Source organism: Streptopelia decaocto (genome assembly GCF_964273445.1).
Source record: "Streptopelia decaocto genome assembly, chromosome: 18".
Lineage (NCBI taxonomy): Eukaryota > Metazoa > Chordata > Aves > Columbiformes > Columbidae > Streptopelia > Streptopelia decaocto.
The window spans coordinates 10897423-10921249 of record NC_138673.1 but is presented as its reverse complement, the minus strand read 5'-3'; the positions used below and the strand labels follow the sequence as shown (position 1 = coordinate 10921249).

The 23827-nt window shown below is 59.8% G+C and overlaps 1 protein-coding gene across 6 annotated transcripts in view; it reads right to left on the bottom strand.

Moving 5' to 3' along the window:
- Positions 1–2044: 2044 nt before the first annotated feature.
- The window catches only part of RAP1GAP2 (RAP1 GTPase activating protein 2), a 44771-nt gene continuing 22988 nt past the window's right edge, over positions 2045–23827 (bottom strand). Inside the window, exons 3-25 of one of the 6 annotated variants that reach the window (XM_082068182.1) lie at positions 22172–22256; positions 19270–19305; positions 18653–18697; positions 17961–17993; positions 17507–17716; positions 16919–17022; positions 16337–16415; positions 15845–15898; positions 15664–15747; positions 14721–14821; positions 13938–14067; positions 13050–13205; positions 12330–12401; positions 11848–11934; positions 11510–11644; positions 9546–9683; positions 9047–9165; positions 8620–8733; positions 8005–8122; positions 7551–7705; positions 6376–6455; positions 6048–6086; positions 2045–5518 (exon numbers count right to left, since the gene is read on the bottom strand). In XM_082068182.1, coding sequence (XP_081924308.1) covers positions 5346–5518; positions 6048–6086; positions 6376–6455; positions 7551–7705; positions 8005–8122; positions 8620–8733; positions 9047–9165; positions 9546–9683; positions 11510–11644; positions 11848–11934; positions 12330–12401; positions 13050–13205; positions 13938–14067; positions 14721–14821; positions 15664–15747; positions 15845–15898; positions 16337–16415; positions 16919–17022; positions 17507–17716; positions 17961–17993; positions 18653–18697; positions 19270–19305; positions 22172–22256 — 2347 coding nt within the window. In that variant the 3' untranslated portion in view covers positions 2045–5345. Of the gene's footprint in view, positions 5519–6047; positions 6087–6375; positions 6456–6484; positions 7706–8004; positions 8123–8619; positions 8734–9046; positions 9166–9545; positions 9684–11509; positions 11645–11847; positions 11935–12329; positions 12402–13049; positions 13206–13937; positions 14068–14720; positions 14822–15663; positions 15748–15844; positions 15899–16336; positions 16416–16918; positions 17023–17506; positions 17717–17960; positions 17994–18652; positions 18698–19269; positions 19306–22171; positions 22257–23827 lie in introns of those variants that run through there. The other 5 variants (XM_082068183.1, XM_082068184.1, XM_082068185.1 and 2 more) reach the window with 5 other exon arrangements.

The window sequence follows — 23827 nt, the reverse complement described above, 5'->3', positions numbered from 1 at the left end:
ATCCTCGCCAGCGCCCTGTGGTACCATCACCAGGCAAAACAATGGCGGGTGCCGCCCCCAGCTGTGGGGACGGAAGGGCTGGGCTGGGGCGGCTGTGCCGTGCCAGCCGTCCCCATGGCGGTGGCCTCTCCCCAGGACCCGTGTCACCCCGGTGGGTAACGGGAGGTGGCAGCTGTGCTTTGCCTTCCTTTAGCCACGGGCTCTGTTTGTTCCCTTTTTCCCCACCCCGGTGAGGAGCACCGCAAGTTAGGTGTGGGGTTCATCTTCCATTACCTGAGGCACATTTGGCGCTTTCCATTCTACTCTTTGCTAATTCTTTGGTGCTTTACCCTCCAGCCCAAACCTCACTAGAGACGGGACGGCGGTGCCAGCCAGGCAAGGAGCAGAGCTCCGCCAAAGAGTACGCCAAAAACGTTGGGTGCCAAGTCTGGGAAGGAGACTTTCCAGAGGCTGTTTGTTCATTTTAATGTTTTGTTCCATTCTACCCTCCTTTGGGTATAAAAGGGGTCACAGATGGTTTTTCTAACCAACAAAGAAGAAACAAAGCCACACAAAGACAAATGTATTTATTCTGCTTCATTGTGACAACAACAACAGCAAAGTATGAATGAAAAACCCAAGAGAGGAGCAGTATCCCAGCAGACTGCCAGAGCCCCACAGGTTAATCCCTGTGCGGCAGGACGGCTGAGCCGGCGGTGCCAGCGCCTGCGCCGCGCTCGCCGCTGCTCCCGGCGGGTTCTGCCGTGCTCAGGGACCGGCGCCCGACCGCGGCCGGAGGACGGATGCGGCTTCAGCTTGGGCTGACTCACTTCGCTTTAGCCAGAGATGGGACTTGGTGACACAAATTCAGTGCTGACTCATCACCTTCTGGACAAGGGGAGAATCTGGGCTTGGTAATCAAGAAGAATTTTTACACCAATGAAGATTCATTAGGAGAAATGGAACGTTGCCAGTTTTGTTTTGTTCTTCATCTGCCATTCCTGTGGGTGACGGTGGATCCGATGAACGCGTCCCCGCGGCTCAGGCTCTGGGGGGCAGGACGGTGCAGCCAGAGCACAGTCCTGGCTCTCCGGGGGGCACGGGCAGCAGCGCGGGCGCCGCAAAGCGCCTTCCCGGGGCAGGGGGCACTCGGCTTTGCTGCACATGGGGAACAGCAGCTGCCCGGGACCCATCGCAGCCCCCCGGCGCCCCCAGCCCGGGCGGTGACCGGTCCTGCCAGAGCTTCCCCGCAGTGCCGATCGGAGTCACGCCGGGACTGCCGGAACCAGGCGCCTGAGCCGGGCTGCTGTGTTACAGAGGGCGAAAATGTTCCTTGTGCTGGAATATTTTTGCTGGCAAAGGCAAGTATTTTATTCTCACAGGTATAAATTAGTGGGTTCCTTCTCCTTGTCACAAAATGTTAAAAAAAATAACACTAATAGCTTTGTGCTTCATTCAGCCTGAGCTGTGGGGAAAATGTACCAGACACGCTGCCTCCAAACAATAACAGCTTTTTCCTTAGTGTCCTGGGAGGAAGAGATCTGGGAAATTAGGGGGATTTGAAAGGAGCCTGAGGAGCCGGAGAGAGAAAATCCAATTTCATAGTTAGCGCACGGAGGACGCCCGAAGGCAGCCGAGACGCCAGAGGCTCCGACCCAAGGTAAGCTGAGCTGGTTTAGACAAATTGACTTGCTGCCTGTTTACTTACCGCATGTGGGCTGGCTGCTCACAGGGACCGGTTTACATTGAGCTTTGTGTGATGCTAATTCTAGTTCAAACCGAGCAGTTCGCTTGATTAAAATCGCTGTGCTGTGTAACAGAGAGGCCGGGTGCCCGCCGCCCCGTCCCAGCGCTGGGAACAGCAGCAGAGGGGTCCCCACCTGCCCCTCCTCGTGCTCGAATCCCTGCGACTCGGGTCTGTGACTCCGGGGACATTGCCCAGAGTGACACAGGGACAGCTCCGCCCCGGCTGTGCCGCTGCGCAGCTTCCACAGGGATGCCGGAGCCTTCACCGCCTGTTCCAGAGCTCAGCCACATCACGGACATACACGGCATAGTACACATATGGACACAAAATATGTTATTTATTGTGAATTTTGCAAAGACACATTTAAGCAACAAAATATACATTTGTGAACCTTTAGTTTTATACATAACAAATACAATCTGCTACCATAGCAATAAATTAAATGTACATTATTTACAACAGACATAGGCCACCAGGAACTACAAAGCACCACTTCTCTACATAAAAAATAAACTTTGTCAGATACATTTCTTCAATATTTATTTTCACTCTATAAACTCTCTTCACATTCTAATGATATAAATTCAGCGTTTCCCTTTGGAGGATATATGCAGTGCTACATTCATTAAAACATAACGAAAGCATGCTCGAGGACTGGGGAACGACGGACTCTGGCAGCTCGAGTGAACAGGAGTCGGGACGTCAGCAAAGCCACAGGAGCGCCAGGCGGGAGGCGCGGAGGCCTCGGCCCTGCCCGGAGCCGGACTCAAGCGCAGCTGTCAGCGCGGAGCACCAAGAGCAGCCGAGGAACCTCCGCCCCGGTCAGCGAGCCCATCCGCGCCAGCGGCACAGCCTGGCCCCTTGCCCTGCCCTTCCTAAGACCCTCAAAACGGGAAAGAAACGGAGTTTGTGCTTGGGATTCCCCCTTTCACTCAGAAATAAAAGCACTTTCGCGTTGTGCTTCAGTGTAACCCTGTGCTTGACTCTGTGGGATTTCAAGAGGGTGCAAGTACGTGCCAAGTAAGATGCACTGCCCAGCAATTTTAGTGTCAGTTAAGGAGCTTCTCTTTTCTACCTATACAAATCCCTTGTATATATATGTATATGTGTGTGTGTTGCTTACAAGCATGAAACATTTTGCGGTATGTATACAGGAACACCTTCGCCCACTGCTGGAAGTGCAAATGCCTCTGAGGTTTAACACAACCGCGGGCAAGTCCTCAGCACGGCTGAGGGACAGCTGGGGCAGCTCCGGGGCGCGCGGAGGGACCCAGCGCCCGCGGCCGCCGCGCGGCGGGCAGAGCCCGCGCTGAGCCCGGCTCTGGAGGCAGGAGCTTCGCAGGCCCCGTTGCTATTCGGGATGTTGCAGCAGGTTTTACAGCCCAGCTGCTGGAAACGTCCCAGAGCACACGGGAGCCCCCGCAAACCTCGCGCCGGCGCCTGGCTCCGGCCCCGCTGCCGTCCAGGGGAACGAGCCCAGCACAGCGCAGCTCTGCCCGCGAACCTGCACACTGTCCTGCCTCTAGTCCCACCCAATAATTACACAAATCAATCCAGGTCAAAAAGGAAAGTCACAGATTCAAGTTAAAAAAAAGAAACAAAATGATCAACCCAGCTGACAGTAGCCACTGCATCTTCTGCTGCAAGATCTCATGGAGATCAACACCCATGCGATTGATGACGTCTATAGAATCAAGCGATTTCTCGGGGGAAAGAAGCAAAACCAAGACCAGACCCTCCAAGCACGTGGTTGCACCAGTCGGTGTTTCACCGTGCGGCATAAGAAAATAGACCAAAAGCTTCTACAAAGAACTGGGGGGTTGAAAGTGCTACCAAAGCATCGTCAGACAGAAGAGATGAACAGCAAAGTACGTGGTACCTGAGACATCTAGAGCCAGCTAAGGAGCAGGATGAGCACACCGTGCTTCTCCTCTCTCAAATAAAACCTGCAGATTTATAACTATTTAAATGCAACTCACTGCAAGCAGGAGGGAGTGTCCCCACTGGTGGTTACTGGGTTTACTGGTCCTACAGTGTGCTCAGCGCCTGCGAAACTGCTCTCGGCCTTTTCCACAATGTTTCCTCTCCCGTCAGGGCCGCAGCCTTTTCCGCTCAAGCGGGTGAATCACACGCACAGGGGTCAGCGCCGCGCGACCCGAGCAGCGCGGGCGCCGACGGGTTTGGCGCTGGGTTTGGCGCTGGGTTTGGTGCTCTGCTCCGGGGAGGGACGGGGCGACGGCTCGTGCTGCGAGCGCCGGTCCCCAGAGCTGCATCCCGGGAGTCCCCGCGGCCGCTGGGCGGGCGGTTCTGCTCCCCAAACCGCCCCCGGGTACTTCTGTGCCCCTCGCAGCGCCAGCTGCGGACAGTTAACTTTGGCACTCAAAGTTCTGTTCTCATAGGAATCATGAACTCAAGGAATTGCTTTCACGGGAGAGCGAGAACCTCATTTCAGGGGTTTGCAAAGGTCACAGCGTGTGGTGACGGGGAGGGAGCATCTCTGCAGCACTGCAGCCTATCTTGCAAAAAACTCGTAAGGGAAATCTGTGAGCAGTGCGAAACCCATGGACAGCCTTGAGTAAACCGCAGACAAAGTTCCAGAAAAGAGCAAAAGGATTTCTTGGCATTGTGAGAGAGGTATTTTTTGGAAAAGGGCGCTACAGGGAAGTCACCTTGCAGAATTCATAATCCTCATCCATCAAAACAACCAAGGGCACGTTCCAAAGCAGAGGGACAGATTCTGCAAGGGGAGGAGCAGCCTCGTGCCAACCACATCACTGGAGTTTGATGCATTTGCTTGCCTGGCAATCCAACCCATCGGGTAAAGCTGAGCCTACAGGGGAAACTCAGTCCAAGCACCAGCTCTGGTAGGTAGACAGACTACAGCTTCAGCTTTGGTTAATCTTTGCCAGGCCTGCGCTCAGAGTTTCAGGCAGGGAAACAGCAGGGAGGCTCTATAAACCATTTCTGACGCTGCTGACAAGGATGGGTCGGCCCCAGTCGCTGCTTCTGCTCCCCCGGCACCGGTTCGCACACCCTCCTCTGGTGCCAGAACCCGAGTATGGAGCACGAGGCTGCACCCGTCCTACAAATTTGGTGATGTGGTGGCGGGTGGGGGAGGCGCAGGGGCGGCTGCTGAGCTGGGCACCCCCCGCGGGGTAAGTTTTGCCCCATTGTCTCCAAACAGAGCAGAGCGACGGCAAACGAGGGCAGGGGAGCTGCCCTGGGCCAGGCAAACGCCTCGGTTTGCACCGACCACCTGCTCTGCCAAAAATCAGACACGAAAACCCTGTTTTCCCAAATAAAGCATGGAGGCACCCAAACTGCACAAGGGTCCTGTCCTGCTGTCCCTCTGCCCCCCGCCCCGACACCCACAGCCCATGGGTGACACAGCCTGCAGAGGGGCCATGGCACCACGGAGGGGCCGTGGCACCACGAGGGGACGTGGCACCACGGAGGGGACGTGGCACCCCGGAGGGGACGTGGCACCACGGAGGGGACGTGGCACCCCGGAGGGGACGTGGCACCACGGAGGGGACGTGGCCACGGCCACACGCGTGCCTGGGGACATTCTGCTCCCGCGGTGCAGGGGGAGGGGCGCGGGGTGCGGGCTGGCGAGGGGTCACCGGGGGAAGGCGGCTGGGTCCCTGCCAGGCCAGCGATGGTGACAAGGTGACAGCTGCTCCTGGCGCAGCGGTGCTGCCGGGAGGGGAGGGCGCCCTGCTGCCCGCGGCCGGGACCCGCGTTTTCCCACAGCGTGTTGAAGAGTTTTCCCTTTGCTGAAATAAAAATTCTCTGCAACAAAAGAAAAGGACAGAAGTGTCAGGGAGCGGCAGGAGAACGTCCCCGCTCCCGCAGCGGTGGCTGGACAGGCCGGTCCCAGGGAGGAGCGCAGGAGAACGTCCCCGCTCCCGCAGCGGTGGCTGGACAGGCCGGTCCCAGGGCGGCGGCCGCAGCTGCGCCCCTGCTCCAGACACAAACCACCCGCCCTCCCTGCGCCCGGCGAGGGGGAAACTCAGTGAGGGGCTGCAAATCACAGCTTTTGAGATCCAGCTTTCGGAAATGGCAATTCCTCTCATTTCCCGTTCTCCAGAACAGAACACGTGAAGCTACAGAGGCGCCGATGGGCACAGACCCAACACTGACCTCCGCAGCTGTTCTCATTCAGTGCTGCTTCATCTCACAAAAGCGTTTGAGATGCTTTAAGATACATTATTGAGCACATATTTAATAATAAACAGCACAATTAGCCAATGTTAGCTACACACACTCAACCACAGATGAGACAAGTCATTTTGCACACCGCCACATTACCAACACTCACCGTGTGCAAGTTCATGTCCCCTGCTCCCCGCTAGTGGCTCTAAAGGAAAAACAGAACATGGGTTGGGTTGCAAATAAAGGGCGAGAAGTCGTGAAACCCCGTCCCCTCCCTCAGTGCTGCCCCCGGCTCTGCCCCCGCTCCGCCCCCACACAGCATCTCTGCCGGCAGAGCCGCCGGCACCCCCGGCACCCCCCGGTACCCCCAGCACCCCCCGGCACCCACCGGCACCCCCAGCACCCCCCGGCACCCCTTGGCACCCACCGGCACCCCCCAGTACCCCAGCACCCCCTGGCACCCACCGGCACACCCGGCACCCCCCGGTACCCACCGTGCTGCAGCTGCCGTGGCTGAGCTTGTCGAAGCGAAACTTCAGGTTCGACCTTGGAGAGTTTCTGTTCTTTACATCTGCTGGAGGGAGGGGAAAAGAACGGAGAGAACAATAATGTGTGAGCAACAATATCTGCTGAAGCTGCGGTGCTGAGTGCTGCCCGACCAGCCTGACGGGCACCGCTTCAATAGACTGCCACAAGTGCTACCAATATTTAGTCTATCTTGGCTAAATGTTTGGCAAAATCTGTGCATTAAATGTTTTTGATGGAACAAATTGAGGCTTAATTACATTTCACAGTCTTTCTACTGGAAATGCCACTGAAAAGGCTACAGGGAATGACTGATCCGTATAATGTATGGGTGGATTTCCATGTTCTTGGCAGGAAAACTACAAAATAAACACTTTAAACGTTAAAAGGGGCTGGTTTAATAGTTCATAAAATCACTAATGAGATAAGGAGGGCCTGCGCGGTGCCGAGGCGCCACACGCCGGCCAGCCCGCGCCCCGCAGCCCGGCCCCGCTGCTCCCGCTCCGGAGCCCTCCGGGCATGTGGCCCCAGATCGTAATGTGCATTTGCATCGGGATGGAGCTGCTGCATGAGGGGTCACGGCTGCAGGGTCTGCGGGCGAGACACCCCGGCCCAGCACCCCCAGCGCCCTCACTGGTGCCGTCACCTTGGATGGACCACAGAGCAATTTCTGCCCATTTTCCCCTGTTCAATTGCATCTCACTTTGCAGATTGTCTGACTGCAACGGACGGGGTCGGTGGCAGAGTGAGTTAGCAGCCGGGTAATGGAGCCAAGGCCAAGGGAAGCTGCTGGTTTATTAAATGATTTGTGAGTCACGGCTGGTCCGTGGAGACAGCGAGTTTCCCCGGCTGCTGCCCATGTCTGCCAGGCCCGCGCGCAGGGGACAAAGCCACAGCAAAAGCCACCTCTGAGGCGGCAGGGAAATAAACTCCCATGGAAATACAGAAATAAAACAAATGAGGCCACGTCTCCAGAGCGGCCCCGTCGGGACGGGGGTTTCGGGAGCGCGGGAGCTCGTCCCGCACCCCGCGGGCACTTCTCCATCCCAAAGCCACAGACCCCATCCCGACCCACCGCTGAGGGACCCTGGGGGCTTCCAGGGGCGAAGGCAGAGCTGGGGCCCCCCCAGCCCCCTGCTCCCACCTGTGGGGCTTCTGCTCATGATGACGGGGGTGGCCGCGGCCGCCACACTTGGGCTCTCGCTGCCGGGCGAGGCTCCGTAGACAAACACGTCCTGCTTGAACGGCGAGGCGGTGGACGGCTGGCTGCCCTGCGGGGACAGACGGGACACGCTGTCTCTGGTGCCACCAGCTCTCCTCCACCCCGCTGACGTCCTGCTCGTCACAGCCCACAGTGCACCTGCCGCCGAGAGCGCGTCCCCACGGAGCCGCCTTCCGCCGGAGCGCCCCGCGCTGTCCCCAGACGCCACGCACCCCCTCCCTCCTCACACCCAGGGATGGGATTAAGCCCCCAGTGTCAGCGGGAGGGGGCACCTGGGGGCTGCAGGACATGTCCCCCCGTGTAGAGACCACCCCGGGGCTGGGAGAGCAGGACATTGCTGCCCCACGGAGCCAGGGGTCCCAGCCCAAGGACTCACCACACTGTCATATTCCTCCAGCGTCTCGCTCTCCCCCGCCGTGCTGCTGAAGCTGCTGGTGCTGGAGGAGGAGCGGGAGATGTTCGACCTCCCGTTTTCTTTCAGCTTAATGAACGGCCTGGGAAGGAGACAGAACAGAGCAGGCGGTGTCACTCGGAAAGCCGTGTTCTTGGGGCTGTGACAGCGGGGACAGACCCTCCCGCAGCTGCCGCAAGAAGAGTCCCAGCAGGGTGTTTCTCTAAATAAGTGACCAATGCAAGAACAGGGGACAAAGCAGCTGGCGGGGCCACCAGCAGAAACCCCCGGGTCAGGCTGAGCGCCCAGTGGCGGAGGGAAGACGGACACCATGGGCCTCCCCAGCTCCCGCCACGAGGGTTCGGGCAACTTCTGTCAAGTACTGCTCTTTGCTCTTCTTTTTAAAGACAGCTATTTGCAGACCATAGAGGAGCTGTGCTCATGAATCACCAAAATCTTTTTTTTCCTCCCTTAATACCAAACTTATTTATAGTAAAACCTGGAGACGGTTTTGTTTGGCGAAGTCCCTGATGGTCTGTCAGCTACAGGGCGACTTGAGCTCCGGTCGGGGGCGGGTGGACAGAGCTCCTCCCGGCTCACCTGTCTTTGTTGGGGCATATTTCGGGGGAGCTGGGGTTGGACGAGGTTTCAGATTTCATCTCCTGAGACGAATGTCCCAAATCCGGTGTCTTCTGGGCCCCAGAAACACTGTCACTGAGGGCATAAAGAGACAGGTTGCACGAATTACACAAGAGCCTTAAAAAGGATGGTCAAATTATACTCCCTAACAGCAAATGCTAAACTAAGAGTAGCAGATGCTCTCTGCATACTACCACTTCGATTTAAATCAGGGGGAAGGCATCCAAGGCACCGTTCCCTCGAACGCGGCAGAGCAGCTCGTTGCTGGCTTGTGTAGAAAGGGGGCTGCTCCGCGGGCAGGGTCTCCAGCACCCACCGACCGCTTCTCTAACATGTAATGCACAATAGGGGCTTTTAACCACAGCAACCAGAGCAACGTCCAACTCACCACCTCGTCCTGCTGTCCGCCTGGCTCTCCGAGCCCGTGTGCAGGCGGGGGAACAGCCCCGAGCGGCGCTTGATGGGGCTCCGGGACTGGTTCTTGGCGGCAGCTGCTGGTACCGGGGGCTGAGGGCACAGAACAGCCCAGGTTGGAGAACAAAGCTCCTTCCTAGAGGCTCAAAACACTAAACATCCTACGAGGAATTATGCTGCCTGCAATTCTCAGCCTGCGCATCTAGAAAATACATTATGCCAGAATTTCTTTTATATCTCCTTTGTTCTTTGGGGCTGAAAATCCCCAGGAAGATAATCTTTGGTTCCTCCACAAAACACCCAGCTGGAACACAATAGCACTCACAAAGTCACACTCTCCCCAAACCTCCTCCTCACGCTGCCAGTCCCTGCCTGCACAGAACAGCCAGACCGCGCCAGTGCAGCGCCTGCCAGGCCGGGGGGAGGGACGGACAGAGGGACAGCTGGACAGAGGGACACGCGGCCATGCTCACCGAGAAGGTGGTCTTGGTCACCTCGCCGCTGTTGTGTGCGATGCCGCCGCTGAGGCTGCCCGGGATGCCACCGCCGTGGTGCTTCTTCTGGCTGCCCACCATCGTCTCCATGGAGTGGCTGCGCACCCGGATGGCTCTCTGCGGCCAGAGGGGACAGGGACAGCGGGTCACCACCGCCCTGCGGGGCACTGACCCCAAACCCCTCCCAGCTCCAGGCACACCAAAGCGTGACCTGTCTGGCTACCTCTCCACCTTTGAATCCCAGCTGGAGAGAAAGAGATTTTGGAGGCAACAAGCCCGGAGATGTCCAGCACCGTACCGATGGTGCACGGGCACTACTTTGCTGCTGGCTCCAGGGCTCACAGAGCTGCAGGCAGAGTTGCACTGGGGTGCACGGGAGCCACAGCCGTACGGAGCCCCAGCCCACGCTGGGACCATGGCTGCCCCAGCAGCCCCGCACTGCCCATCCAGTAAAAAACAGCAAGCAAGAGTCCATCAGACCTGATTTATTTGGGTCAGTAATTTATGCAAAATGTGACAGTGTTTGCAAACAGAAGTAACCGCCTGCTTGCTTCGCTGCCCACAGCGCCGGCGGGCGCTGGAGCTGTGCAGGCAGGAGGGCTCCTGCCGGGGGGCTCTGCAGCCCTGCCAGGGGCCGCCCAGCAGCTCCTCTCCCCGCAGAGGAGGCACGACCGGCTTGCGCAGAGCCCAGCAGAGCCGAGCTCCGCTTCCCTCCGAGCAGCCGGGCCCCATCACACGGCCAGGGAGGAGGGGGCTGCGGGCTGGGGCTGGGAGAGGGGCGCTGGGCAGAGAGACCGCGGGGACCAGGTCTCGCCCCCCCAGCCCTCGTTCATCGTCTCTCCTGTCGCGCTCACTGTGACAGCGCGTGGTGCAGGACGTACGCCAGGACGCAGCCCAGCAGCGCGGTCGCCAGCCGGCCGGGCACACGCAGCGCGGAGCTCCCCGCCTGCCCCGGCACCCCCTGCAACGCCAGACAGCACAGTCCGCTCCCCCGCGCACAGAACACACGCAGACATTGATCATTCAACATCAGCGTCTCACACCCTGAATTGAACACTGTGATATGACTGCCCAGCATCTCCATTTCTACAACGTATCTTGTACCCAACCAGGGCATACCTGAGCCTCCAGCCCCCACCGTGGGGCCGGGGAGCTGCTCCCCCCACCACTGCGGGACGAGGTGACTCGCCCTCCAGCGCCTGTTTCTCTGCCCCACAGAGGAAACTCTGCCCACAGGGTCACTGCAACAGTTTTCTCCCCACAGCCACCCCCGCCTGCTCAGCTGCAGCTGCACTGGCCTTTGCCGGGCAGAGCTGATGCGCCGGAGCAGGACGGGACGCGGGGGGAGCTGCACGGGCCAAGGCACGGACACGGTGCCCTGGCTCGGGGGCTCCATTGAACACCCACTCGCGGGTGCAGCCCCGATTGACACGTGCCAGCCTTTGCAGCCGCCCCCGCTGCTGTCGCAGGGGAGACACCAGCGACTGTGCACCGCTCATCCCCCCAGACGCAAGGGCTGCGTCTCCATCCTGAGGGACGTCCCCCACTGCACAGCTGGTCATTGTCCCTACCCCACTGGCTGCTCAGTTTCGTCCACATCATTTTATTTCATTTCTTTCCTGCCAACCCACTCTCCCTTTTCTCTCCCATGCCCCAGCACCGTCTCCCTTCTCCACACCCAGCAGCTCTTGTTGTGTCTCCCATTTAACACAACCCTCTGGGGACACGGTGGATGCCAGAGCAGGCAGGAGGGACAGGAGGTGCCCAGGGGATCTGGAGAAGTCACCCCCATGGTGGCACTTGCCAACACCACAACCACATCAGGCTGCTCCTGCTGGGACCAGCTCAGGTGTCCACCAGCTGAGTGGATGCTGGTTCTGGGGAGCCCCCACTTGCTCCCACCACCCTGCTCTCGGGGGACACCTCTCAGGAATGGGGTTTACCTTGAAGGACTCCAGAAAGCCTCCATGACCCCCGTTTTCCAGCTTGTCCTCCTCAGGCCCCAGCCCCAGCATGGTTTGTGTGTGCCCGTGGAGCTCGTCGTGGAGGTTGTCCAGCAAGGCGGCCCGTGTCCGGTCCTGTGGGAGCGAGGAGCTCAGCCGGGGCCTCGAGGGAGGGGACAGCAGTGCTGGCCCAGGGGACCACTGGCTCGTCCCCCCGCTGAGGGCACCAGTGGCTCCAGGGGACCCCATGGCCACCAAGCTGGGCTGGGGACACGCAGCTCTGAGCAGGAAGCCGAGCTCCCCCGCGCCCGCTGCGGTGCCGGGCAGGGCCGCGTTACCTCCAGCTTCGCAAACTTGTCCGACTTGCAGCAGGCGTTCTCGGCGTTGATGAGTTTGGTGAGCAGGAACTCCCGGAACTCGGGGCTCTGCGGGGAGAGGCCGGGTGGCAAACGCCAGCCAAAGACTCTGCCTGTTGCTGGCACCGGGGCTGCACCCACCCAACCCAAGCTCCTGGTAACCTGCAGCCCCTCCAGAGGTGGGAGCGCTGGTGGAAAACTCCAGTGGGGCTCAGGGTCCCTCCTGCGCCAGCCGCCCCCGCAGTGACGCGGGCGCGCAGCAGCAGGGCCGCAGCGGCTGCCCTGCAGGGTGACACTGTGCAGTGCTGCACACCGCCTGCTCCACCAGCAGCCCCGGGCGGCACCACAAATCAAAATAAGTGCACAGAAATTCCAGAAGTCAGGCGTGCTTAGAAACATCTCAGACATACACATAGATATATGGTTTTTATGTCTGGGAAGGTGGTTCCCATCTCAGGCCCTACCTTCTGGAACACGGGCGGGCTGGGCAGGGGGGGGCCGAAGGAGGGAACATCTTCTCGGGCTGTGACCGACACCTGTGGAGCCAGGAGAACGTTACTGCTGCGGGTGCCGCGGGGCAGCCCGGCGCAGCCATCCCTCTCCTGCAGGGCAGCGGCACGGAGCAGGCGAGGCTCTCCCCAGCCCGGCCCAGCAGAGCCCAGCCCAGCAAAGCCCAGCCCAGTGCCTGGGCCCAGGTGCATCGCCCCAAGCCCCGTCCTGCCGCACAGCCCCTCCTCCCCAGCCCTCAAGGTCCACTCTCCTGCTCTCGGGAGAGGGTTAACCACACGCAGCTTTGTACGCTGTTTCCTATGAATTCTGTGTTCCTCTGTGGCTCTAAGCAGCTTTTCGTTTGAAAATTATGTCTTACTGGATCTCTTCATAGAAAACAGACAGATAAGATGCTTTATGCCACCTGCACTTGAGCGATGTGTTAGACGGGTATGAGCTGTTCTGAGGTTTATGCAAATACTGAGTAGCATAAAAAATCGTTAGCAAATGAGCATGCTATTACATATGCACATATTTTATACACATATGTATGTATATACACACGCTATGTAATAGCGCATACATAAATATACATGTGCGTATATCCATATGTATGTTTAGCATACACACACACATTCCAGTGGGCTGTAGCTCTGGCTGTACCGCGGGGCGGACGGGCAGCGTCCGTCCCTCACCTTGTACGTGGTGTTCTCTGCCCCGGGGTTCTCCACCTGCACCACGATGTAGGCGTGCAGGAAGTTGGAGGCGATCATGTCCGGGACAAACGGCGTGTTCTCTTCTTGGAAGATAATCGCCACGATGTCGTTGCCAATGTGCCGCTTCCTCTGGAGCTGAGCGGGAAGGGAAACGTTTGGTAGATAAAGCCGGGTGGCTCTGCTCCCTGGGAGCAAACCCGGCTCTGGGCACCGAGCCTGCGTTGCCGGGGAGCCTGGGAGCCACCGCCCGTGTCAGTGCCAGCTGGGCCGGCGGCGCGGGGCAGGGCAGCGCGTCCCGCCCGTGTCAGTGCCAGCTGGGCCGGCGGCGCGGGGCAGGGCAGCGCATCCCGCCCGTGTCAGTGCCAGCTGGGCCGGCGGCGCGGGGCAGGGCAGCGCATCCCGCCCGTGTCAGTGCCAGCTGGGCCGGCGGCGCGGGGCAGGGCAGCGCATCCCGCCCGTGTCAGTGCCAGCTGGGCCGGCGGCGCGGGGCAGGGCAGCGCATCCCGCCCGTGTCAGTGCCAGCTGGGCCGGCGGCGCGGGGCAGGGCAGCGCGTCCCGCCCGTGTCACCGCCCGTGTCAGTGCCAGCTGGGCCGGCGGCGTGGGGCAGGGCAGCGCGTCCCGCCCGTGTCACCGCCAGCTGGGCCGGCGGCGCGGGGCAGGGCAGCGCATCCCGCCCGTGTCACCGCCAGCTGGGCCGGCGGCGTGGGGCAGGGCAGCGCATCCCGCCCGTGTCACCGCCAGCTGGGCCGGCGGCGCGGGGCAGGGCAGCGCATCCCGCCCGTGTCACCGCCGGCTGGGCCGGCGGCGCGGGGCAGGGCAGCGCGTCCCGCCGCGGACACGTCTGTGCAGGGGAGCTCATCGCTTACTTGCTGCGTGTCTCCTTCAGTAAACGGCAGCTTTGTAGAGACGTGAAACATTATCTCCCTGTCCCTGAACACCGTGTACACAGACTCCGTCCCCGTCTGCCCGTGGCTGACATCCAGACCTCCTCGAAAACTGGAGAAGAAGGGAAAGGCAGGCAGAAACGAAGAAATATTAATTGAAAGCTTAGCAGAGACTGCCGGCGGCTGTCAGGGGATGGTGACAGAGCAAACCGGCTCATTTATCTTTATCTAGCAGCAAGCAAATTGGAAAGAACAAACTGTGCGTCATGTATGGTAACCAAGCATCGCCGTCACCGCTCCGAAACCCCGCGTGTGCGGCGGAACGGTGCCGGACGCTGGGGCTGATGCAGCTGTGGCACCAGCCGTGGCACCACCATGGCACCACCATGGCACCACCATGGCACCGGCGGCACCGCTGCCCGCGCCTGCCAGCCCCCTGCAGCCTGGTCCCGGCTTGTGCCATGGCTGAGCCAGCAACAGCGGGCAGGACACGTTTCCTTATGAAATTCTTCGTCTGTGGTTGAATATAACCGGATCTTCTCACAGCCTCCCAGCTCCAGGAAAGGAACCTTTTCTCTCTTGGCAGCTCCATTTTTTTTTTAACTCCCCCAGCTTTGAGAAACAAGCCAAAGCTATATTTGCTTCTGGTCTGTACATCCCGCTCATGAGCGAGATGACTTCTGTTCTCACACGGGAGATATTTTTACATATGACACAGTCTCTTGTTAAATGTATTTGTAAAAACATTCTATTTATTTAGCTTACCCTTTGAAGTCCTGGAGTGTTATGGTGTCTCCCAGAAAACTTAAGAAGTTCTTGAAGGCAGCGCTCTCTTCATTATTGCCGAACAACTCCTCCTCTTGGGTCTACAAAACACGGGGCGCGTCTTTGGAGAGCCCAGCCCTGCCTGTCCCCAGAGCCAGCCCAGCGCCCGGGACACCAGCCCTGGGGACGGCCGTGGCCCTGCCACCACAGCACTGGGCTGACGGAGCCACAGAGACCCCGCGCTGCCTGAGCCAAGCGTCACCAAAGCCACCGTCCCCGGCAGCCACCACGCGCCAAGGCAGCCCCGCACCGGCGGCGCCCAGCGCGGGCCAGCGCGGCCACTCGGCCACCAAGGCACCCAAAGGTGACGGTGCTGAGACCAACCTCTGACTGACAGCGAGGGACCTTCGGATAGCGTATGGGAAATACACAAACACAAACGAATCCTCCTTGGAAAATCCAACTCTTAATCATCCCATTTCAAAACAATGAGACCTTAATTATGGTCTTGCATGAGTTACTCAATCCAAAATAAAATGCAATATGTGAAGATAATTAGAGCGCCTGTCAGAATAATCTTTGGTGAGTTATGGACTCGGCTGCCTCCGCGCTCCCCATCCGGAGTCCCTTGGCTGACGACAGCATCTGCAGCACACGTGTGTCTCCATAGCCCGCAGTCCTACCAGACAAATCTAACTGCTTCCCTGTCTAAACATATATCTGATTAAAATACCATGCCTGCTAAAATCTATTTTCACATCCGCTTTTCCCCACAGCGGCTTGTGGGCTGATTTCCATACTGAATTTTTTCAGTCACATCATTTTTTAATGAGTCGGGGAAACATTCGAGCAATAAGAAACGCATTATTAGTGAGGACACCCATTAACACGGCATCTTGTACGTGACAGCACGAACTGCAGGGCCGAATTTGTGATCACTCACCTGCCTGAACTTCTGGTAGATCACACCAAACTTGAACGTGTTGTTGACCTCATGTTCATCGTAAGACACTATCATCTGGGACGCCTGCAGTAAAAAAACATAGGAATTATTTCATTTGGTAGTTCAAAACACAACGAACTCTCTGCTGAATATGCGACCGACTTGGGGTAAGTCACCTCACCTTGGGGTACAGAACTGGGTTGAACTTCAGGCCGGAGGCGTCATCGCAGAAGGCCTGTGGGCAAGGGCAAAGAGCCGTCAGTGCCGGGTCCCTGGGCACGCGGACAGACACCCTGTCCTGCCGAAACCCCACGGTGAGGCCGCGAACGTCCCGTAAAGAAGCCGACTCCAGAGACTGCAGGAGTCCCCTCTTTGCATCCTCTTGTTGGGACGCCCCATGGCCTGGCAGGTACCCAGCAAGACAAGTCCCAGGTCCCTCTCTGGGCCAAAGGTTTTGCCACGTCCCCACCTGTCGCCCAACACCAACCAGTGACCTGCCCAGGATCAGCAGGAAACCTACAGCAGGGCCAACACGTATCTCTGCCACCCAACGCCGCCCAACAGCACCCCACGCCGCCCAACAGCACCCCACGCCGCCCAACAGCACCCCACGCCGCCCGAGACCAGCAGCACGGGCTTTGCTGCCACTGTCACAGCCCAGCCGGCATTTTACCTTTGCGATCTGGGGGATGCTGGGGAGCTTGCTGAACCCTGCCAGGGGGATCCTTTCATGCAGCGTCTTCACTTTGGACCTGCCAGAGGAGCAGAAAGGAGCGGACGCTGGGGAGCGTCGGGCAGAGCCGCCGCTGCAGCCGCGCTCACAGCCACCGCTGCGCCGGCTGCGGGGAAACCGCGCTCTGCTGAGCTTGTTGGGCCTGCCGGGTAACCACAGGCTCTGTTTGCCTTCTCATCTCTGCAGCTCTTAAAATATTCATAGTTTGGAGGGAAATGACACAAGGGTTCAGATGCGCTGGGCTTGTCAGCTCACAGAGGGAGGTGACGATGCGCCTGGTGTTACCCGCCGCACGCAGAGGCTCACGCTCCTCTCCGCAGGTTTAGCGGCAGAACAGTCTCGTGTTCATGGGGAGGTCAGGCAGTCCCGGGCACAGCCGGTGAGCGGCCGATGCCGCTGGTTCCCCCCCCGAGCCCCGCTGTGCCGGCCCGCGCTGCCCGCCCGGCGCCCGCACCCGCAGCAGGAGCGAGAGGAGACCCCCAAAGAGAAAACACTGTTAAACAAAGCTTTTTCTTTCCATACCTGAGTATAATCCTCAAATATTCAGTGCCATCTGTCTCCTCACACTTAATAGAAAGGATCAGATTTCCAAGGCTACTGGCTGTACAATAAAAATTTAAATGATCCTAAAAATAGAAAACAGTGTGTCAGCGGTGGGGGATGCAGCTTGCCGATGGCGAGGACGATGGCAAGAGTCACCTGCCACCGCGGCACCCCCCGCCCCTCAGGGACACCCACCCGCGCCCCCCCTCGCAGGGACCGGCTTTAATCCCTCTGCCCGTGGACTTTCCCACCCTGCTCCCGGGTCTGGCAGAGGGAGGAGAGGGTTACGGGCTGTGAGCGACGGGCGGGCGGCTGCCACAGCCGGTCCCCAGACAGGCCGGCTCAGCACCCCTGTGCCCACCGGCCCGGGGGGCCCTGCGGCCGTGGGGCGCAGCCCGTGTGCGTGGCCATTGCTGCCACGGCTGCTCACCCGCCGGCCCCCTCCCCACTCTGCAAAGAGAGGAGCTGTAAAATTTGCCCATCTTGCCCACAATTTTAGAATTTCTCTCTTTCTTGAGGGGGTGTGCAATTCACAGCTGACCAGCTACACGCACAGGGGGCACCCACCTTGCCCAGAAAATGCTTCCTGTAGGCCCGCGCCTCCCCCTTGCACTCCAGCCGGTAGCCGTAGGCGCTGGGGCTGAGGTTCTCCTCCTCCTCCTCGCAGATGCTGCTGTCGGACGAGGTGGGTGTGCCGAGGTTCTCGGGGTCCTCAATCCAGTACCCGCCGAACTGGGGCAGGATGATCAGCGGGTACGGGCTGCCCTTCTCCAGGATCTGCAGGGACACGGGAGGGCTCGGGCAGGGCTGGGGGCAGGCGTGGGGGCGGGGGTTCACCACCCCACGTGCTGCCCCACACCATGGAGGCAAATCCAGCCCCGCTCCGAAACCTCCCCTGGAAGGACACGTCCTGCGAGCAGCACGGCCGCGGGGGGGGAGGGGAAGGTGTCTGAGCAGCTCCTCCGGGAACAGGGTCCCCACCAGCTGCCCTTTATCAGCACTTTCGGCTCAGGGCACCCACCTCATCGATGCTGGGGTACGGGATGTAGTCTTCCTGGAAAAAGGAACCAAAACACCACGCGTGACCGTGTGTTCCCCGCCAGCCACCCCTTACGACTGCAGCTGCGCACCCCCAGCCCGGGCACCGTCCTTCCCATCCCCACACCCTGCACGAGCGCCAAGCGGTGACAGGGACCGGTGCTCCTGTTGGATGAGGCCACTGTGTGCGGTGACCGGCACAATGCCCAGGAGCGGTGCCACCGCACTGCGGGGACACGGCGCGCGGACCGTCCCGCCGGGGCTGCAGGGAGGCGCTGCAGCACAGCACCGCGGGTCCTGTCCCAGCGGGCCCCGCCAGCAGCGCGGGCTCCGCTCTGCGCAGGACCGTCCCGCCGGGGCTGCAGGGAGGCGCTGCAGCACAGCACCGCGGGTCCTGTCCCAGCGGGCCCCGCCAGCAGCGCGGGCTCCGCTCTGCGCAGGACCGGCCGCGCCACCCGGCCCCGCTGACACACACGGGCTCGGACGTAAAGCTGGATTAGGGATTTACAGGCACCACTCTCTCCATCTTTGCAATTCAATCAGTGCCTTGTTTTTAGATAACATTTAAATCCTTTGCAGTCCTTTGAGTGACTGCCTTTGACAAGACACATTAAAGCCCTGAGGTAAGGGGGGGACACTTGAAGAGATCCACGCAAGAAACAAAATTCAACCAACCTTATGTTTTTGGCTTCCAGTTCTCTGTTCTTCAAGCTTTGGTGCCTGTTTAGAAAAAAACAAATAGACTGAAAAATTAAGATGTTTTCACAACGGAGATGAAACCACAGGGGTATTTTGCTACTTGGAAATCACTCCGACACGAGTGGCGTGAGCGGGGGGGGTTTGTGCCCAGGACGAGCCAGGCAGAGCTGCTGGCTCCACCGTAACAGCAAAAATGGGTGATGGGGATGTGGTGGGACAAGGCCTGGGACACAGCGTCACCGCACTGCACAAGTCTAAATGAGAGGCAGGGTCTGTCACTTCCCAGGTGCCGGCACAGCACCAAACAAAGCGTCCCATATCCCCATCCAGCTTCATCTCAGTTTCCCCAGGATGGGCTCCCAAAGGAAGCCCCCGTGCTGCCTTCCTGTGGAGCGGGGACAGCCCTGCGTGTGGCCGGGTGACACCGGCTGTCTCACAGCATCTGGCCCAGCGGAGTTCGGAGATGGCGAACCCTGCTGGCACCGGGCGCGGGAGCACCCGGCACGCCAAACGCAGACGGTGCTGCGGGGTCTCGCAGCCGCTGCTGGGCAGGAACATCCAGCGCTACCGGCACATGCTCTGCTGCTGCTCACCTGCATTTTCTCCAGCATTTCGAAGAATTCTGCAGACTGGAAAAGAAAAGAAGGAGATCTGTTCAGTTAGAGCAGAGATGGGGTGAGCCAGCCCAGGGCACACGCAGGCAGGGCACGGGACCCAGCTGCCCCGGGCGCGCTGCTCGGGCCCGCAGCGCGAGCGCGAAGCACGGACCCTCTCTCCCTGCAAATTAATACTGTGGCAAACGAGACACCCGCAGCAGCCTCCCCATGTCCCTTACCCTGCCAGGTGCGAGCCCTGGGCTCTGCGTGTCACCTGCTGTGGGGACAGCGGCAATGCCGCTGCTGGCAGCACTGGGCTGCCGGTGCAGGGTTAACAGCCGACTCGCCAAATGAACTAAAGAGATTAGTGGAGCCTGGGCGCTGATTAAACCCCGCGCGGCTCCTCTGGAGAGCAGCCCAGCCCTGCAGCCAGGGAGCGCGTCCGCTCCCGCGTGCTGCCCGCTCGGAACCTGCCCTGGCCACGTTTCCAGCTTTAGACTATGCCCCATTTTTATCTGCTGCACGTACGGGAGGAAACGTGAACCCCAGGCTCAGAAGAGCTCTGTGCCCTAAGCTGGGAGCACTTTCAGAAAACTTCTTTAATTTGAGCTTGGCTTAGATTCCAGTTTATCTTCAGGTGTCTGAGAAAGACAAATGCTCCTTGAGTCAGCTAAAACGATTTCCAGGTCCCACTCCAGCTGCCGCCAGAACCAGAGAAGCAAACAGCACAGCAGCACCGGCTCCAGCTGCCGGAGCGCGTGTGCGCTGAGCCCAGCAGACCGCCTGCGCCCCTCGGGGCCGATGCGCACGGGAAGCCGAGCTTTACTGGGCCACAGATATTTTGGTTGTTATAGAGGAGACTATGACAGCGTTGTGCTGCCCGACAGGAAGCGATGTCACCTGCCTGACGGGTGACACTCACACACCTGGGTCACCAAGACTGTCTGCTCCAAACTAAACCTGCATCTGCTTCTCAAATGCAACAACAAAGCGGGCAGCTGCTTCCCAGCCACCTTTGGCAGGACAAACTGCCCCCAGCCCGGCCTGAAGACCTCTGAAATGCAAAATATCCTGAAATGGTGCAGTTGCTGCTCCTTTCCTGCTTAGCCATCCCAGCACCCTGGGTGAGTTTAGCGAGCAGGTGCTGAGGATGAGGAGTGCCCAGAGCACGGGCTGCGGCGCAGCCGGTAAGTGCCGGCTTTGGAGCTTTCCAAAGAAAATGACACCCCGAGAGAACACGCTGCAGCGGGCGGGAGCCGCCTGGGCAGCACAGGGGGGCAGGGAGCTGCCCAGCACCCCTCCCGGCACCCCGCGGGTCACCGAGCACTCACCAGGCCCCAGCAGAAATCCACCATCCTCCTGGCGTCACCCCAGTGTCGCCCCCACATCAGCCACCACCACCAGACTGTGCCACGGGCGCCAGCCCCGCCGGCCCTCCCAGCCCCACACCCGGCGTTAATGTTTCTCCAGGCAGGGGCACAGCAGGGCTGCTGCTTTGTTAGCGCACAGGGTGGCTCCCGGGAGGCAAAGTGCCTGGAACAGGTTGGGCAGGAACCAGTGACAGTGTGCAGGGCATGGGCAGGCTCCTGCCGGGGTGCACGGAGCCTCGGTGGGATGCACGGAGCCTCGGTGGGATGCACGGTGCCTTGGTGGGATGCACAGCCCCATGGTGGGATGCACGGTGCCTCGGTGGGATGCACGGTGCCTTGGTGGGATGCACGGTGCCTTGGTGGGATGCACGGAGCCTCGGTGGGATGCACGGTGCCTCGGTGGGATGCACAGCCCCATGGTGGGATGCACGGTGCCTCGGTGGGATGCATGGTGCCATGGCGGGATGCACAAACCCCCCTAGGACCTGCTCCTCTGCAGCCTGACGAGGTGCTACAGCTCGTGTCACCAGTGTCAGCTCCTTCCCGTGCCCAGGTCATACACAAAACACATCAGAAGCTCCACTAATAAACTCCTCCGACTTAATACTCTATCTCCAAGCCACCTTGCTCTTAACAACCATTTAACCAGGTTCTTGGCCACCTCATAATCCTCACATCCATCTCATCTCCAGCTGAATGAGTCATTTCCCAGGTGGCAGCATATTGAGCGCTCTGCAGCAGCCTGGCCAGAAGAGCCACAACTGCCTCTGCCTGGAAGCTGGTAGTGTAGAAATTTCTCAGGTTACTCTGACAGAAGTTACTTTTCGTGAACCTGAGTAGCAATTTGTCCTGTTTAGTTGAACTTGCTCTGAAGCTTTGCCGCGGTCACCACCTCGGCTCTCTGCACCGCCCTGCGGGGCACAGGGCTGCACGCTCCCCACTTGCTGGAGGCTGAGGGAGGTAAAAATGACCTGGCAGCTGCAGAGGGGCCAGTCGGCCCTGGCTCAGGCAGGACCAGCTTCCAGGTCTCACCAGGTCACCCTCTCCCGCTGGGTTTGGGAAAACCCCGAGAGGGGCAGAGCCCTGCAGAGGCGGCTGGCGCGGGCAGAGCGGGGCAGAAGTCGCGTCCTGCGACCCGCTGGCACCTGTGCAGCCAAAGGCAGCAAAGAGTGGTCCTGGGGTATGAGCGGTGGGTCAGACCCCTCCAGCAGCGCCAGCCCGTGGGGACACGCTGTCTGCCCTGTGCTGGCCAGCAGCCGCCCGCCGCGGTGCCCGGGGGTTCGTTAGCGGGAGAGCAGCGCTGGGACTCCGCACCCTGACGGCATCGCGCGGCAGGAGCGGCGGCGCGGGACGGGCTCTGAGCGCGCCGCGGGCTGAGCTCCAGAAACCGCCCACGGCTGCTGCCGGGAACAGCCCGCAGCCGCAGCCGCTGCGTTGGCAGCGCCGCTCCTCGCCAGCTTCGGCTCCCAAAACCGGCCCCTGGGCCGGAGCGCGCGCCCACGGCCGGCGCAGCGTCCCCGCGCACTCACCTTCATGGTTGGCGGGGCGGTGAGCGGGGGGGACAGCGGCCGCTCCGCGACGGGCACATCCGCGCCGCTCAGCAGCTCCTGCTTCCTGAAAAACCAAAGGCGGGCACGTCAGCTTCCCGCGCCCCGAGCGGAGCGCCGGGCGCAGATAAGGGCTTATCTCCTTTTGCAAAGCCGCGGGTGTGTGGGGCTGCCTGTAAAATAATGTCTCTTGAATCTGAGAATAAAACAGGCAGCCAGCATGAAAAGATGGTACAAGTCAGCCGAGGAGCTCCGTGCGCCGGGCAGGCTGGGACCCGCGGAGCGCCCAGGCTCCCGGCTGCGGGGCCGGGCACCAGCGGCGCTGGCGGTGCCGGGCAGCGGAGCGGGGCAGCAGGGCTCATTTCCGTGACAACCCGTCCCCATGCTTTCCCTCCATCTGGCACAGTCCCTGTCTGGGCAGGATTTGTGGCCAATCGCCCTCCCGGCAGCCACAGATGGTGAAGGAGGCTTCTGGCTTGGTGACACCACTGTAGGGCACAGAGACACCCCTGCACAGTTTGGCTGGGTGCAGCCAAGGCCCCTCCACCACAGGGTGCTGGGCACGGGAGCTGAATTTGGAGGCAGCAAAAGGCGTCGTGACAACATGAGACCCTGGGGAAGCTAGGAGCGGCCCCCGCGCCACGGCCCGGCCACGAGAGCATCACACAAGAGCCCCACAGGCTCGCAAAGGTGCAACCTCAGCCCCCGCGACCACCCGATAAAAATACCCCGTCCCTGCTGCACCAACGGCTCCCCGGGCAGACGACCAAGCGCCGCTCGCAGCCGCGCTGCCAGATGCTACTCTGGGAATCAGAAAATCTGAGATTTAATTTCGTTTCCTCCCGTCCCTGCCAGGTTAGTCCTGCAGAAACCGGGCCAAAACGCCCAACTGTTTATCTGGCAGTAACGAGGTTTGGTTCCCATGGCAGCCGCCCTGGGACGGCACGGCGCGGCGCAACCGCGGCCGCGCTCACCGGGAAACACCCAGCGGTTTGTGTCCAGACGCGAATCTGGACCAAGGACTGACATCCTACATGACTTTAAACCAATATACATCTTTTTTTTCTTTCTATTTTTTAAATCAGAGCACGTCAAATTTGCCTTTCGTTATTACGGCTCATTTAAGCTCTTAGTATCTTCCAGTTTCCCAGTGAAAGAAATGAATTAAAATGATGTGAGGCTGTGTATGTGCGGTAGCAGAACTCACGTCCTGCCCACCCGTTCCGTGTGCTCTCCACAAACTCACCCCGACTCCCCTGATGAAAAACTGCCGAGGATGACAGATTTCCACGGTTTGCTCTTTGACGGTCCAGGATCCTGCAGCACAGCCTGATGTGCAGCAAACCACTCACCCTCTGCTCTGCCCGCTCTGAACCTGAGCGCTGCCTGATTGCACCGGTCTGCACAGGGGCCTCGAAGGCACAAAATGTATCAGACTGAACTTACAGGGATGCGCACAAATAATCTGATTTGATCTGGGATTTGTAACAGGTTGCCATAGCATCATATTCTAAGTATTATAAAATCACTCACACAACTTAACAACGTGTTCCTCTGTCACATGCTGATTGCTTCTTTGGGGCCAAACTGATGGAACTGCTCCTGCAATTCCGGGAGAGCAAAACAAACCCATTCACC